Raw genomic sequence first — 15,525 nt, forward strand, 5'->3', positions numbered from 1 at the left:
TAATTATAAAAGTATTTTTACTAGGAGTTAAGAAACAGAATTACAATTCTTTTAAACCAAATCTTGCGTGGAATCCCAAAATGCCATAACATCTAAGACTTTAACTTTTTAATTTTATATACATCAGTTGTATTTTGGGTGCAAAAGCATTTGTAACTTTAAAATAAGGAAGAAAAAAATGGGTTAAAGAGAGATGTTCATCTCTACCCCACTGAAGCATCCACCCAAACCCTAATTATTCACAGATAAATATTTTAAAATATTGCTCTGGATTCTCAGTCACCAATTATATTAAAGAATACAAATTTACATTGCTTTGCATTAAAGAATACAAATTGCATGATATTAAATAAAAGACCCAAATTAAAACTATATACAGCATAAATGCTCAGGCCTTTCGTTCATAGGGTCTCTATGAGTTGCCTATGAAATGACGGCAATTAACTACAACAATCAATCAATATACAACATGCACGTTGGAAAGATCTTCACAACACTGAAATTATGAATTATCATCTCAATTTTACAGATGACAAAATGGGCTCAGAGGTTGTATTACTTCTTTAACATCACAGAACCAGAATAAAGCCATTCTGATTCCAAAGTGGTGCTCTTAACCATCACACTCAGATCTATTTTTTAATCTAGTATGTGTGAGACATATGCTTTTGAGTAAGATGAGTTAGTGCTTAAGTTTCAAGAAGCCAATCATAATTATGATTCCTAGATGACTAAAGTGGAAGGGCTCACCAGTTTCAAAACAAGAAACAAATCTATTTTCATAAAATCCAGTTGACATTCAAATATTTTCTTTACATTGAACAGCACTTCAAATTTGAGGCACAAAAAATAAAAACTAGGAGAAATTATATTATCTGGATAAAATTAATTTCCTTTTTAGTCTTTTCCCCCCATATTATTATTTAGATGTCAATGTGTTATCGAAAGAAAATATTTTCCAAATAGAAATTTGCCCAACACTTTAAGATTATTTTTAATCCAAAAATATGAATAAAATTATTTTCAAACATGTCAAGCAAGTGTCTTCAAGTACTGAACATGAGATGAAAGGGCACTTACAGGACTTGAAAGAAGAGGCAATCCAGTTTGAGGATGGAAGGCTCTGGTTGAAGTTCCATCCAAGGAATGAAAATGATGTTTTTGCCAGATATTTGACTGCTTCAGTGGTAACGTCCTCTGCTAAGATAACAATTAGATTTTAATTCTTATATCCAGTACTTTAAGTATTAGGAAATTGTATTTTAGACTCATACTTAAATATAATTAATGACAACTAATATAGACTGACTGACACCTTGTGAATATAAGTATGTATTCAGTAGTGTTCATGAAACTAACTCCGAGTTTTGTTTTCTTGTAATATGACAGATAAAATATTCTAAAGGAAGTATCTCTGAACTATAATTGTCCTCTGTGGCATCATAAACCTTCATTGGCTTTTCTATCCAGTACACAATGTAAGCTCCCACTGGGGGTGTGGTGTCCATCTACCTTAACTGCTGACATATAATCTTGCAAATTATCAACAGCTATAGGACAAATATAAAAGAACACTTTCTGCAGTGTGAGAGATGGTGATGGAGAGAGGGTGTAGAGACTGTGGCAAAGTGTAACCAGAGGAACCCTGGAGATGGAGCCACAGTTAAAAGTGTTACTTTCTGGATGGCTGAAGGAAAAGCTGACTTGTAATTGCTCTGAGATAAAGTTTGCTGGATAAGTGAGGAAACGAGAGGTATACTTGTGAGGCTGAAAAGAACCTGGACTTTCACTAATTGAGGAATTGTGCTGTATTAATCTGGCTTGGGACTGCTGGACTAAACCTGGACATGCATTGTTTGATATTCTTTGCCTTCTTCACTCCCCAACTTATTTCACTAATAAACCCCACAACTGTGAGTAAAAACTGTGAGTCAAGTTGCAGCAAATCTTGGACCCAATGATTCATAGAAATAAGAGCAAGAACATGGGGTGGGAGGGTGGGCTGGCATCATGTCTGATCATGTAGCTATTTGTTTGGTACTATGGATATTATTGATGAGGACAGTCTTCCTTTATGAAGCAGGCAGAAGTCAGACTAAGCATTCCCCATTTTATGACTGCCCTTTCACAATCTATCAATATATTTATAAATATTTAAAATTCAGCATCAAGTAAGCTACTGGAAATATTTTTACGGTTTTCAATTTGTGGGGAAACCCCCAATCATTCAAAGGTAGGAAAAAGCCTAGTTCATCTATTAAAGGGAAAAAAAAATGAATATAAAAGAGTCACCCAAAGAGGATATAATTTTGGTGAGGGTGTGATCCAGAAAAAAAAAAGGAAAAACCCACTGAATTTAAAAATACCTATGCATAATTAAGTCATAGAACGATTTTTAAAAGTAATATAGGAAATCAGCTACTTTATGGGAATTTGGGTAATTTAATCTCAAAGATCAGAAATTCATAAAAACACATGAATAAAAATGAAGAAAGACCAAATTGGGTTGTGCTCTACCACTACAAGCTTTGCGGCCTTGAGGCAGTTACTTAACCTCTTTAGGCTTTAGGTAATTAACAACATGAGATTAATAAAAATCTCCGAGGGTAGTGACATGATTAAGTGAATTAACGTATGTAAAAACACATAGTAAATGCTGTTATCATTGTACTGAAAACAAGTACATGAAGGGAAAAAAATGATTCTTAGTGGTTTTAGAATCTGCCATGCCCAGATTATACCTCCCTGTCAAATTTCAGGATGGATCATGTAAACCTTCTTAAAATCAAGGCAAGGTTTTGTAGCAATTGTAATTTTAAGAAATTGGAAATTAACACTGAATATAAATTGGAAACAGCACAATTTTACAACAGTAATGTGCAGCAAAAGTAATTTATGTGAAAAATAGATGAATTAAAATAATTCAGACTTGATTATGACATTTAATTGTTCTTATTTTAAAACTGAAGAGAATGGAGTAATGTAAAATCCCTGACGCTGAACTCTTAATGGAAAGGTTGGCAGCTTGAGCCCACAGCCACTAGGCGAAAAAAAAGATGACTCAGTTTCTTCCCAGAAAGATTTACAGTCTTGGGAAAGACTTGACTTAGAATCTCTTCAAGGGAAGCGCATTTGGAATTATTGGTTTGAGGCTATTAGAAACTAATGATTTATTCAACACCATTCAAAGACTAAATGATGAAACTAGATCTAGAGCCCAGGTTTTCTGAGAAACAGCCTAGTAATTTCTCTACAGATATTTCTTAAATCACTTGGTAATTCAGTGAGCACAGTTTGTTTCGTACTAGGTTATAAGCAATATATTAAGCTAATCAGTTGCATCACTGATTCCTACTTATTCTTCGCAACTGTTCATAAGTAGTTAAATAAAAAGGAAAGAACATCATGAAATGTTAAATACTAAAATGATTTGACTGTCCACAGATTTGTCTTTCATAATGGAGCAGAAAGAATCTTAAAAGAATTAAAAGACTTGCAAATGTGTGTCAGTTGGACTACTAAAGATTTCTATAGCTATTGGGGTGCCAGTTAATCTCCAACTCTCATCTTCCTCATGACAACTATACCACTTATACTACTGGAAGGTACCAAAAAGGATCAAATGCTCTATAATGTGATCTAACTAAGTATTACTAATACATTATTTATATACTGTGCATCACATGAGGACACTGTAAGTCAGAATTGATTTGATGGCAACTAAGAAGAACAAATTTAGCATTCATTATCCTAAATCCACAAGTCCAATATTGTGGCATCCACTTCCTAAACAACCTGCCTCTGGAAATGCTATGATCTTTGATAAATATCGATAGTTGTAGAGGGGCTACAGGCCTTTTTTTCACAGGTTGCCATGAGTTGTTCTCCACTCGAAGGCAATCAACAACATCTAAATAGTAGATGGTAAAAAAACAGAATAGTCTAAGAGAGTCTAAGTAGCAGACCTAATAGATGGTTTAAATATTTTCATATTATTAGCTTATACTTTTTAAAACTGTATGATTTTGTTTCTTCTACTTTACTAGCACTGGGTCTTTAGTGGATAGATTAGATTTTTAAGGATATTAGTTAACAGTTTTATAGTTTTATTAATAATGTGCACTGTAGTTTCATAACTAGATCTCTTGTGAACAAAACTCAAGGCATAACAAATGACTAGGAATGAGTTGAAATACTGTTACCTACCAATGCTTCTATATTGTTTAGTCGTCCACATGTGGGCAAACAGTCTTTTATCCCCTTCCTCAGAGAATGGTTTCGAGATTTTTCGTCATACGAATCTTCGTTCTTACCCGGTCCATATTTAAATTGGTCTGTTTTTTTGCATTTGAAACTTTTGCTATCTGTATTGCAATAATTTTCTATACTATTAAGTTGAGTACTTTTAGGCTTTTTTGAGTCTTTATTTGAGCACTTGTTCTCATGTTTGTGTAGATATTCAGACATTTCCAGCATAGTGACTTTAATTTTAGAGTCAGTTTGTTTGTTAAAAGATCCTGGATTGCAATTTTCATTTTTTATTACTTTCTCCTTATGTTTATTTACACAAAGCTGTTTGTCAATACTGTTAGAATTTGAATACTGTTTATCATTTCCACTGCTAAAGTCTTGTTCCTTAAATTGACATCCAGAAAGTGTATTTTCCAATCTGCTTGTCAATTCCAAACTATTTTCTTTGCAAATGGACATATTTGAGGAAGTAGCTTTATTTTGTGTTTCCTGAAATGTACTTTGGATGATTTCACTAGGATTTTCCTGGTGCTGATTTCTTTTTACTTGAGGTTTCAAAGAAGACTTCATTTTACTATTGCATTTAAAAGGACTAAAAGTTTTATCAGGTATTTGGTTTTTTCCTTCATTGTTGTCTTCTATTAATGAAAATTTTGGACTAGAAATGGAAACTGAGACATCATCCCTGTTCTTCTTCAATAAATTTTTGTCTTCATATGAACTTCTAAATGTTTTAGAAGGAATCAATGGGGAATCATGCATTTTGAATGACTGCTGGGGGATATGAGATGCGGTTGGATCGATGTGCTCCAAGTGTTGTGCGATCCTTGCGATAACATCTTGCCGCTCCTGGAGTAAAGAGCCTATCAAAGGATTAGTCTCACCAAAGGTTGAACGAGAAACACCATTAGGTATGCAAGTTTCATTCTGAGGAGTTTCTGACTTGACTTGAATTTTCCCTTCATTGTTGTCTTCAGGGGATGTAAACTCAGGACCAAAAGAAATGGAGAAAGTTTCCTTACATTTTCTTACATTTTCATTTTCTTGTGAACCTCGGAAAAGTTTTGAAGTAAGAGAACTAGACTCTTGTGTATTAAATGGATGTCCAGAAACATGTGAAGAACTTGGATCACAATGAATCAGATGCTGAGCAATTCTTGCAATAATATCTTGTCGCTCCTGAATTAAAGAACCAATTAAAGGATTAGTCTCACTCACTGACTGCCAGGAACTCTGGTGACTAGAGACAGCTGGATCAATCAATGAAAATGATTTTAAAGTTCTCACTGATGTTTCATGTGATTTTGTATCTTCTGTACCATTAAAGCTCAGAATATTGGCTTGAGATGCTCCATAGTCAGATTTACTGCCACTGCCTGGATACAGTTTGATATTTTTGACCGTTGTAGCATACTGTGGAGTTGTGCCATGTTTTGCATGTAATACACTTTCAGGTGCCATGGTCCAAGTTTGTTTGCTACACAGACGCTGTGAACTGTTTGTACCTTGTTCTACTTCATTAGAATTGCGCTGTTGATGAGTTTTAAGTTCATGTTCTTGAGTTCTTTTCTCATAAAGGCCAATGTTTGTGTGAATACTACAGGTTAAAGCTGGATAATTAGATTGTCTGGGCAAGGACTGAACGCTGACTTTCAAGGCCACATTGTGAGAAACATTGGGAACAGGAAACACATGTTCAATTGGCGTCTGGGAAAAATTCCACTGTAAATCTACATCAGCAGCACTGATTCTGAAATCAGAAAAAAAAAGACTGAATCAACGGATTATAAAGTTAGATCTTAAAAAAAATAAAGTGAGATCTTTATTACTGTATGCTACAAAAATTTCAAGACAGACACATCCTTTTGTTTATTTATTTATATTAATTATCACTGGGTCTTTACTAAACCACAGCACTATACAGGTTATTCTGATACAAGTCATGGTTGAAATAAAAACTTTCTTTTTAAAGATGTCAGTTCATTTAAGATTAAATATTGAGAATAAAAGAATTGAAAATCATTTATTGAAACATGAACAAAATACAGGACTTTGTATTCTTAACAGAGATTCAGCTAATTCCATTGTACAAAGAAATAAAGAGATACTCTCCACCTTGAGAGACAATTAGATTTGCTTATCAAGCCGAGTATTGATACATCTCAAGAAGTGAAAAATCCATTAAGTGTATCAGTACAGACATGTAGTAGGACTGAAAGATTTTCTAGTTTATAGTTATAGTACTTAATTCATTCTTGGTTCTCCAAAGTTAAATGCTCATCAAAATTTAATTCAAACACTAAATTCAAACAGATTCTCATCTAAATTCCTTGAACTTATTTTGAGAAAACCACAGTAAATTTTATCAGTTTACATTTAGGGGTGAAGAATGTAAACCACTAAATAGGAAAAAGATCATTCAGTAGTTCACCAATATAACGGAATATACACTGTCCTTTGGTTTTGTACCAAGGTGCCTTGGTTGAGTAGTATGTAATTATCAGAATATAAACTAGATGGTTAACTCTACCAGCTACTCTGGTGACAAGATGGTCAGATTCCTCCTGTAAATCACCACCTCCAGAAACCCAACCATGCTATCAGCTGAAACCAACTTGTAAGCAATGGATTTTTTATTTATTTATTTTTTTACCCTAGACATACCTGTAAAGAATATTTCTTGGAATAGCACCATGAGAAACACTCAGCCAAGCACTTAACTGAGAAAAAAACACAAATGAGCGGACAGCCAATAAAAGAGCCTTCTCTTCAATAAAGCGATCGCCATTCCTGCAAGAGGTAAAGAACATAATACAAATGTTAGCAAGTGCAAAATGACTGAATTATAGATATACAGAAACTGAAGTACACATATTACAAATAATCTGTGCTTTTAAAACCATAGGAACAGTTACAACGTCTTTGAAGCACATAAGTATTAAACACGAAAAGAAAAGGTTATTTTAATAGTAAAACAGAAAATACAGAGGGGTTTAAATACATGGTCATTATTTTAAAAAATGCAAAAGAGTAATGGAAAACTAGGTTTACTGAAAACTGCAAATGAACCCCTATAACTTACTTTCGAGGAACTGGCTCCAAGATCCATCTTTCTAACAGCAATGCATCTTGCTTGATCGCAGGATCATTTAGGTCAATCCCTTCGGTGGTGGGCCCATCATCACTGTAGCAGCAGTCTGGTAGCAGCATCACTTCCACCATGATTGGAAGATTATTCTTCCATAACAATGTGACTTCAGACCTGGTTCGTCTGGCTTGACGACACTTAAAGAAATAATGAATATTAAAAAGCTGTTGCAATAAACCACTCACTGTATTTTAAAATGTGAAAATTTAATTGTAAGGCAGGCACCTGTATAAGAGATGACCCATCTATTACAGAGTTTTCGCTAGGCACGGTATTTAAATTCCCTCAATAAATAGTGAATTAACTTGTGAGCAGTAGAGTACAGAGATCAGTACTGAACAATGGTTATTAATTTTTTGAGGAAGATATTTTTTGCTCAATGTCATGGAAAAAAAAGAGCTGTCTTATACAATGTTAGACAGGCTTTTGATGTAGTTCAGAAAATTTTGTTAATTACTCTCTATTATAGAGAAAAGAATAATTCTAAATATGAAGAACAAAATATTAAAAACTACATCTCTAGTGTGAAATACAATGTATACAAACTTTGTAAGCAAAAATCAATCCAAATCAAAACAAAAAACCCTCAATCTCATTAAGCACTCAAAAGAAATGAGATTTTTAAGTTTACATTTTAGAAAATATTATCTATTCAAAAGGATTACATTAAATAGTGTTGGGAAAATTGCATTAAGAGTAAGGTTGCAAAATCAGAAACTGTAATTCCTATCAATAAATTATACACTTTTAAAAAGTTGAAGGCAAAAGTTGTGTGACAGGCAAAGTTAAAATAAGGACAAAAATGGGTAGCTGCTCCAGCTGATTGCTGTTCTTATGTACCGCAGAGTCTACTAAGACTCATAAGCACCCTATGAAAAATAGCTCTGAACGCTGCCCTATCTTGAGTCAATCTCACTTGTCTTTGAGATATTTGCCCCCATTGCCACAGTCACTGTGTTTGTTAGTCCATGTTATCCAGGTTCTTCCTCTCTTGCAGTGACTCTCCACTGTTGCAAGCATGATGTCTTTCTCCAAGGACTGGTCCCTCCTGCCAGCAAGCAAATCAAATGAGAGGGAGTTTCAAAATCTTTGCTTCCAAGGAGCAACTTGGTTTCATCATCTTTAGGACATACTTGTTTGTTCTCTTGATGTTCACGGTATGTTCAATACTCTTCTCCAGCACCACAACTCAATGGCATCGATTCTTCTTCTGTCATTCTTAGTCATCGTCCAGCAAGCACAGCAAACAACTGTGAAGACCATGGCCTGGATCAAGCATACCTTAGTCTCCAGATTGACACTCTTGCTCTTCAATGAGCAAGATCCCTCACAACCAACTTCCCTAAAGCAACTTGTCTTATTTCCTAACTGCTAGTGCCAAGAGTGTTGACTGTGGATCCAAGGAAGATGAAGTTGTTAAGAATATCAATCTCTCTCCATCTATCATGATGCTGCCTATTGGTCCAGTGGTGAGAATCTTTGTTTTCTCATGTTGAAATAAAATTCATAATGAAGACTGAAGTTCTTGACCTTCTGCAGCAGATACTTCAAGTTCTCTTCAGTTTCAGCAAGTAATATTGTGTCATATGCATAATGAAGGATTTTGATGAGTCTTCCTACAATCCTGATGCCACATTCCTCCTCATAGAACCCAGCCACCACATATAGATTGAAAAATTAGGGAGAAAGGATACATCCCTAATGCACTCCCTTATGATTTTGAACCATGAAGTATTATTCCCTTGTAGCTGATTAGGTACAACCAAAAAACTCAAAGATTTGGTTGTGAATTCTTAGTTTGGAAGTTTAGTGTCATGGTTTCATAGAACATTCCAGTTAACTGACCTAACAACATATTTGGTGCCTTTTGTCCTACCTACTAGTTTGACGCATGGTGATTAGGATTTTTAAAGTTTGTTTGGGGCCATCTAAGGCATAAAAACTTGCCTCTATTTGCTTTGAAAAACAAAGGAAAGTCAGAACAGGAGGGCGGAGTATAAATAAGGTGAGGCTAGTTGCCTCCAACGACAAATGCCTCTTTTGATATGAGACCAGAATTTGCAAGTGCCCAGTTACTATTACAGACCATTTTAATTAAAAGGTCCATAGAAGAATCTTGGTCTAAAGGAGGGGAAATGGAGAGAAGAATTCCAAATTTTCTAGGGAGCTCTGGCAGTTTATTGGCAAGGAATTGAGCTGCCAACCCAAAGGTACATGGTTTGAATCGACCAGCTTCTCCACGGAAGAAAAGATGGGCCTTCTCAACCCTGTGCAATTAACACTCTTTGAAAACCTACTGGAGGGTCACCTTGGTTAGTTCTGACTCAATGGTAAACAACAACAACAACAACATGGATTCTAGACTTCCTGGAGCCATTAAAAAAAATGGACGAAGCCCTGAAACCAATACTCTGAGATCATCTTTAAAACTTGAACCTTATATTAAAAAAAAAAAATCCCCAAAGTTTTCTTAAAAGCAAATAATTTGTTGTTGTGTTGATTGCCATAGAGTGGAGAATGATCCATAGCAACCCTATGAACAAAAGACTGGAAGCCTTTCTTAATAACTATCTTTGTTTAGGAAGTGGATGCCACTCCTGCTTCCAAACCTGTCTTTTACTGGGAGCTCTATCAAACACTATCTTCCATGAGTAACCATTATGGCATTTGACACTCCATTGGCACAAGGTACAGCATCATAGCAACCCCAGGTTACCTCAGTAGAGCAAACTGACAGAAGAGTGCTGTACCACTTAGAAGAAGTTCTTCCAAAATATAATAACAACAAACTTTTAAATCCAAAAGCCTTCCAGGAGGTCTTGACTATAAACAAGAGGTTTAAATAGACAACAAAAATAATACGTTGTTGTTATATGTCATCGAGTCACCTGTGATCCATAGCTACCCTATGTATAGCAGCTCTGAACCTTTCCCTGTCCTGAGCCAGTCTCACTATTTCCAGCACACCAACCCCCATTGCTCCAGTTACTGTATCAATTCATCTCATCTAGGTCTTTCTTTCCTGTGCTGTCCCCTCTGCCCTCCCGAACATGATGTCCTTCTCCAAAGGACGGTCTCTCCTGGCCATGTGCCCAAAGTCTGTGAAACGAAGCTTCAAAATCCTAGCCTCCAAGGAGAGACTTGGTTTCACTCTCTCCAAGACAGACCTATTTGTTTTCTTGGCAGTGCTTGGTATGTTCAAGACTTTTCTCCAGCAACACAAGTCGAAGTCATCTATTCTTCTGTCATCCTTAGTCACTGTCCAGTTCTCTCTCTGAAGCATAATAAGTAACTGTGGAGACCATGGCCTGGATTAGGTGCATCTTAGTCTCTAGACTGATAGAGTTACTTTTCAACACTCTGGGGAGGTCTCTGACACACTTGAGTCCATTGCTGCACAAAGTGTGAATTGTCCATCATTTTGTAAATCCATCACTGAGCCCCCATCTTTCCAAGTATGATGTTCTTTTCCAAGGAATAGCATCTCCTAGCAACATATATGAGGGATGAATCTTTGCCATCCTTGACTCCAAGGACCACTCTGGCTGCACTTTCTTCAGGACATATATGTTTGTTTTTTTGACAGTCCATGGGATGTTCAGTACTTTTATTTTCATTTTTATATTTTTAACACCACAACTCAAAGACAACAATTCTTCGCCTTTCATCCTTATTCAATGTCTAGCTCTCAGATGCACAGCAAGTGATTGAAAAGACCATGGCTTGAATTAGGCACACTTTCTTTCTCCATATAACATAATGCTGTCTATTGTTCCAGTGGTGAGGACTTTTGTTTTCTTGATGTTAGAATGTAATCTGTACTGAAGGATAGTCCTTGATCTTCTGCAACAAGAAAATCTAACTTTTTGTTAAAATTGCAATTAAAAGAAAAATTTTATTTAAAAAATATTAATGATAGCACAAAGTCTCCCCTTAATTAAAAAATTAAAACACAAATACAATAGGAAAATTGGCCAGTGTGAGGAAAATAATCACAAACGTTGATTTATTAAATAAACTAATTTCACAAAAGCAAAATCAAATTAAGAGTCTGATGCATGGTTACAAAAGAATTTTGAGAATCAGATTTATCCCCAAGGGCATATAATTGCTGGAAAATTCTTTCACTTGCAGGATGGAAAATGAACACATAAGTACAGAAGCCAAGGTTCAGAATTTGAAAGTAAAAAAAACAAACAAAAAAACCAACTACAGCAGCAGTGGCTATCTTCATTCTGGAGTGTGTGTGGAGAAAATCAGGTAGAAAACTGGCTGCTCACCTGCCTGCTGACCATGCCTTCAGGAGCCTTGTGTAAAAGCCAAGTCAATCAGTTATGGCCTATGCTAGCTCTTTCCCTTTTTTCTTCAAAGTTATGATGAGTTTTATATTAAAATTTTAAAATGACATTAAGATAAAAATATTAAGATATAGTGATGGCAATAACAGAAGTTGAAGCAGTTTATACAAAAGTAAGCCACGGTAGACATCTGATACTCACCTGGGCCAGTTTGTCGCTACATTCATGTTTGGCTGTGACGGGGTAACAGGACTGTGCTGGAGGGCAATGGGAACTTTCCACTCGACCTTTCACAGAACATTCAGGTGTTCGTCCTTCTGTAATCAGCAAGGCCAAAGAGACCAAGAACTCCTCTGCATCATATTCAAAATATTCATCTAGAGTATCTGGTAGAAAAAAAGAGGCAGAAGGGTGCTCATTTTAATGTACTCTTAAGAAGAATTCATCGTTTATACCTGAAGTATCGAATCATATACCCCATATTAAAGTATACTTACTAGTAAAAAATATAAAGAGAATAAATATGTGAAAATAAAAATAAACTTTTGACTCAAAGGGCTCAAGAGACATGAGATGATCAATAACTCCAAACTCAAATTAAGACAAAGCTAGTTAAATTATGGGATAATATTGTTAAACTTCAGCTAAGATGTCTTTTAAGATTTAGATATACATTTAGAATCTTACAAATAATTTTTATATTAAACACAATAGTTTAAAATACACAATAGCTTCAGCACATGAAACATAACCAATGGTAAAAATACACATATTTTAGCTAAAATGTTTTATAACTACTGTTAAAATACTGGAAAAGGATGCAAACTCAACACCTTTCCCTGTCTTCATTTTTTTTTAATGTCTTCCTTTCTTATCTTCTTGCACTCACTGACTTCTCACTGTCTGAAAATGGAGAGTCATGGGGTCCCCTCCGCCTTTGCATTACAATTGTTGTTGTTGTGTACCTGACCCTTTGGTGTGTTTGCAGAGGCAGTTAACCACATGCATGGGAGACTGCCCATCTTTTTCCCACAGAGCCGCTGGAGACTGCCCATCTTTTTCCCACAGAGCCGCTGGTGGCCTCGAACCACTGACTTTCAGGATTGCAATGCAGTTTCTCGCCACTAGGCCACCAGAGCTCCCTTTGCAATATGATAGTAGCCCTTATTTGTTGTTGTTAGGAGTTCCAGGAGAAGAGGCAGGCTTATTTTTCCCTCCCAACAAATATATTAATTTTTAAAATATAAAATTAATCACCATTGAACTATAACCACCATTACCATGCCTTTTCAGGTCCCTACTGGCTCTTTCCCATTTTCTTTGTCCCCTCCCTCCAGTTGTCAAATTGTGAAACCCTATGATTTACCTCCTACCCATCCTCACCCCTCTGTTCCCACCCCAAGGAATATAAAAATACACACACACACAGGAACATATATAGAAACAGAGGAATATATGTATATGTGTGTGTGTGTGTATATATATATATATACATATATAGAGAGGAATATATATAGACAAACATATATATAGAGAGAGACAGAAATATATATACAGATATATCTATATATTTATATCATATTGTATTACTCTGCAGTGACCAAGAATCTAGCATATATACTCTATTGTTTTAAGCACAATTTATAAAATTGTGAATGTGCTATATAAATTAAACTAATACAATCTAATTTGTTATTAGCTCTGTCAATTTAGTAACTCATAATTCAAGTGACTACCATACACTGTAATAAATGATAGGAGAACAGAGTATTATACATACGTGTACTTGTCTCAATTACCTTTTGTTGTATGGGTTTTTTATGCAGCATAAAACATATCCAAAATAATAAGATCAGACAATAATGATAAGTTTTTATTAATAAGACAGGTGTTGAAGTGAATTATGAGCAATGGAAATATATTTATTAAAGTGGCCATTACAAAGAATGTAAGTAACATCAGAGTGAGGATGTAAAACCCTTACAATACGGAAAGGCAGGCTGAACAGCCTTGAAGGGTTTGGTAAAGAATACTTATTACAACCTCAGGAAAGCTTCTCAGGAAAAATCACTGCCTTGAGGGTCAACTTTACTGAAGTGGTATTTTAAGATCAATTGGAAAATCTTTCTTTAAATGATTATTTGCAACCATAATAAAAGTGTTTTAAAGGATTTAAAGGAATTAGAATTTCATATTGATAGTATATGAAACATACACGGACTGGAGTAGAAGCACCTGAGAATGGGTGTTAAGAAAAACTACAAAGAGATACTTCATTCTCATTCTTTATACAAGGAGGATATATGTTCTAATATTTTCAATGAAACCAGCATTACCCATATAGCATTCAACTATAGCCTATGGGCTATTGCATTCAACTATAGCCAGCACTATTTTTTTAAAAAAACCTATTTTATTTTATTATTATTTTTTGTGCATGTACCGTCAAATCAGATCTGACTGGTACAGGAGGAAATTGTCCCTCTTTCTCCGGCAGAGCATCTGGTGGATTTGAACTGTGTACCTCTGGGATTGCAGTACAGCTTCTTGCTACTAGGCCACCAGAGCTCCCTTACAGCCACCACTATAATTAAGCTAAAAGTACTGTAAGAAAAGTATCAATCAGTATGTATTATGAATATAAATTAACTAATCTTCTCAAGAATATACTAGGAAAATAGTAGCGTATACTAAAAGGATTATGCATTGTGATCAGGTGGGATTTGTTTTAGGAACACAAGACTGGTTCAACAAGAGAAAACCAATCAATATAATAAACCACATCAACATAATGAAGGAACAAGTTCACATGAGCACCTCAATTGATGCAGAGAATTATCTGACAAAATCCAGCACTCACTCATTATAGAGACATTGTCACTAAATTAATAACTTCGTCAACATGAGAAGACACTGTAGAGAAGTATATGAGAGTGATTATATGGATGCTTTATATGAAGTGATCAGGGAATGCTTCTCTGAGCAGGTCACATTTAAATTAAGCCATGAAGGAGAAGGTGTTAACTATTCACAAAGTAAGGTGTTAAGCATTTACAGCAAAAGTGTAAAGTAGGAATAAACTATTTATGCTCAGGAAAATGATATAACTGAAAGCAGGTGAATGAGATTGGAGTTAATAGAAGAGAAAACTAGTTAGGAATACAGGTCAGGCCTTGTTAAACAAACAAACAAACAAAAAAACAACACATCAGATTTTGATGTCATGACAAAGAGTTTGAATTTTTTCCCCCAAATAAAAAGAGAATCTATAATCTTATTATTAATACTAAAGCTTTGGCTAAAGGAATGACATGGTCTGATTTATACTTTAAAATAATCACTCTATGTCAATAATAGGATAGTGAAGGAGAAGCAAAGTAGATTTACTATTTTGGTATTCTAGATATTGTTGTCTGTTCCAGTCTGAGGACTCTCTAGTATTTGGATAGACTTCTGAGTCAAATCACACAGGGGAACAAGGATATAGAAGACCAAAGGGAATAGAGGTCAGAGCCCCTGCACAGTCCAACAGGTAGCGGGCTGGCAGAAGATGGATCACTAAAAACTGCTCTAGAGATGAGAGGAAAACTAATCAAGTGTGATGTCATGGAAGCCAACAAAAAGATTTCAAGCATGGCATAGCCAACAGTAGCAAACACTGATGTTGTTGTTATGTGCCGTCAAGTCGTTTCCGACTCATAGCGACCCCATGCACAACAGCCCTAAACCCTGCACTATCCCGCGCCAACCGCACCGCCTCTGACACACCCATCCCGATTACCCCAGTCACCGAATCAATCCATCTCATAGAGGGTCTTCCCCTCCTGC

General features: G+C 35.5%; 1 protein-coding gene across 1 annotated transcript in view; it reads right to left on the reverse strand.

Moving 5' to 3' along the window:
• The window catches only part of FAM214A (family with sequence similarity 214, member A), a gene marked incomplete at its 5' end in the record, with an annotated part of 102,348 nt that overhangs the window by 19,972 nt on the left and 66,851 nt on the right, over positions 1 to 15,525 (reverse strand). The window contains 5 exons of the mRNA XM_006898250.1: positions 1,081 to 1,197; positions 4,207 to 6,001; positions 6,916 to 7,041; positions 7,334 to 7,536; positions 11,899 to 12,083. Of these exons, the coding sequence (XP_006898312.1) occupies positions 1,081 to 1,197; positions 4,207 to 6,001; positions 6,916 to 7,041; positions 7,334 to 7,536; positions 11,899 to 12,083 (2,426 nt within the window). The remainder of the gene's footprint in view (positions 1 to 1,080; positions 1,198 to 4,206; positions 6,002 to 6,915; positions 7,042 to 7,333; positions 7,537 to 11,898; positions 12,084 to 15,525) is intronic.

The sequence above is a fragment of the Elephantulus edwardii genome, unplaced genomic scaffold (genome assembly GCF_000299155.1).
Source record: "Elephantulus edwardii isolate Elephantulus edwardi_28Jun2011 unplaced genomic scaffold, EleEdw1.0 scaffold00225, whole genome shotgun sequence".
Taxonomy (NCBI): Eukaryota; Metazoa; Chordata; class Mammalia; order Macroscelidea; family Macroscelididae; genus Elephantulus; species Elephantulus edwardii.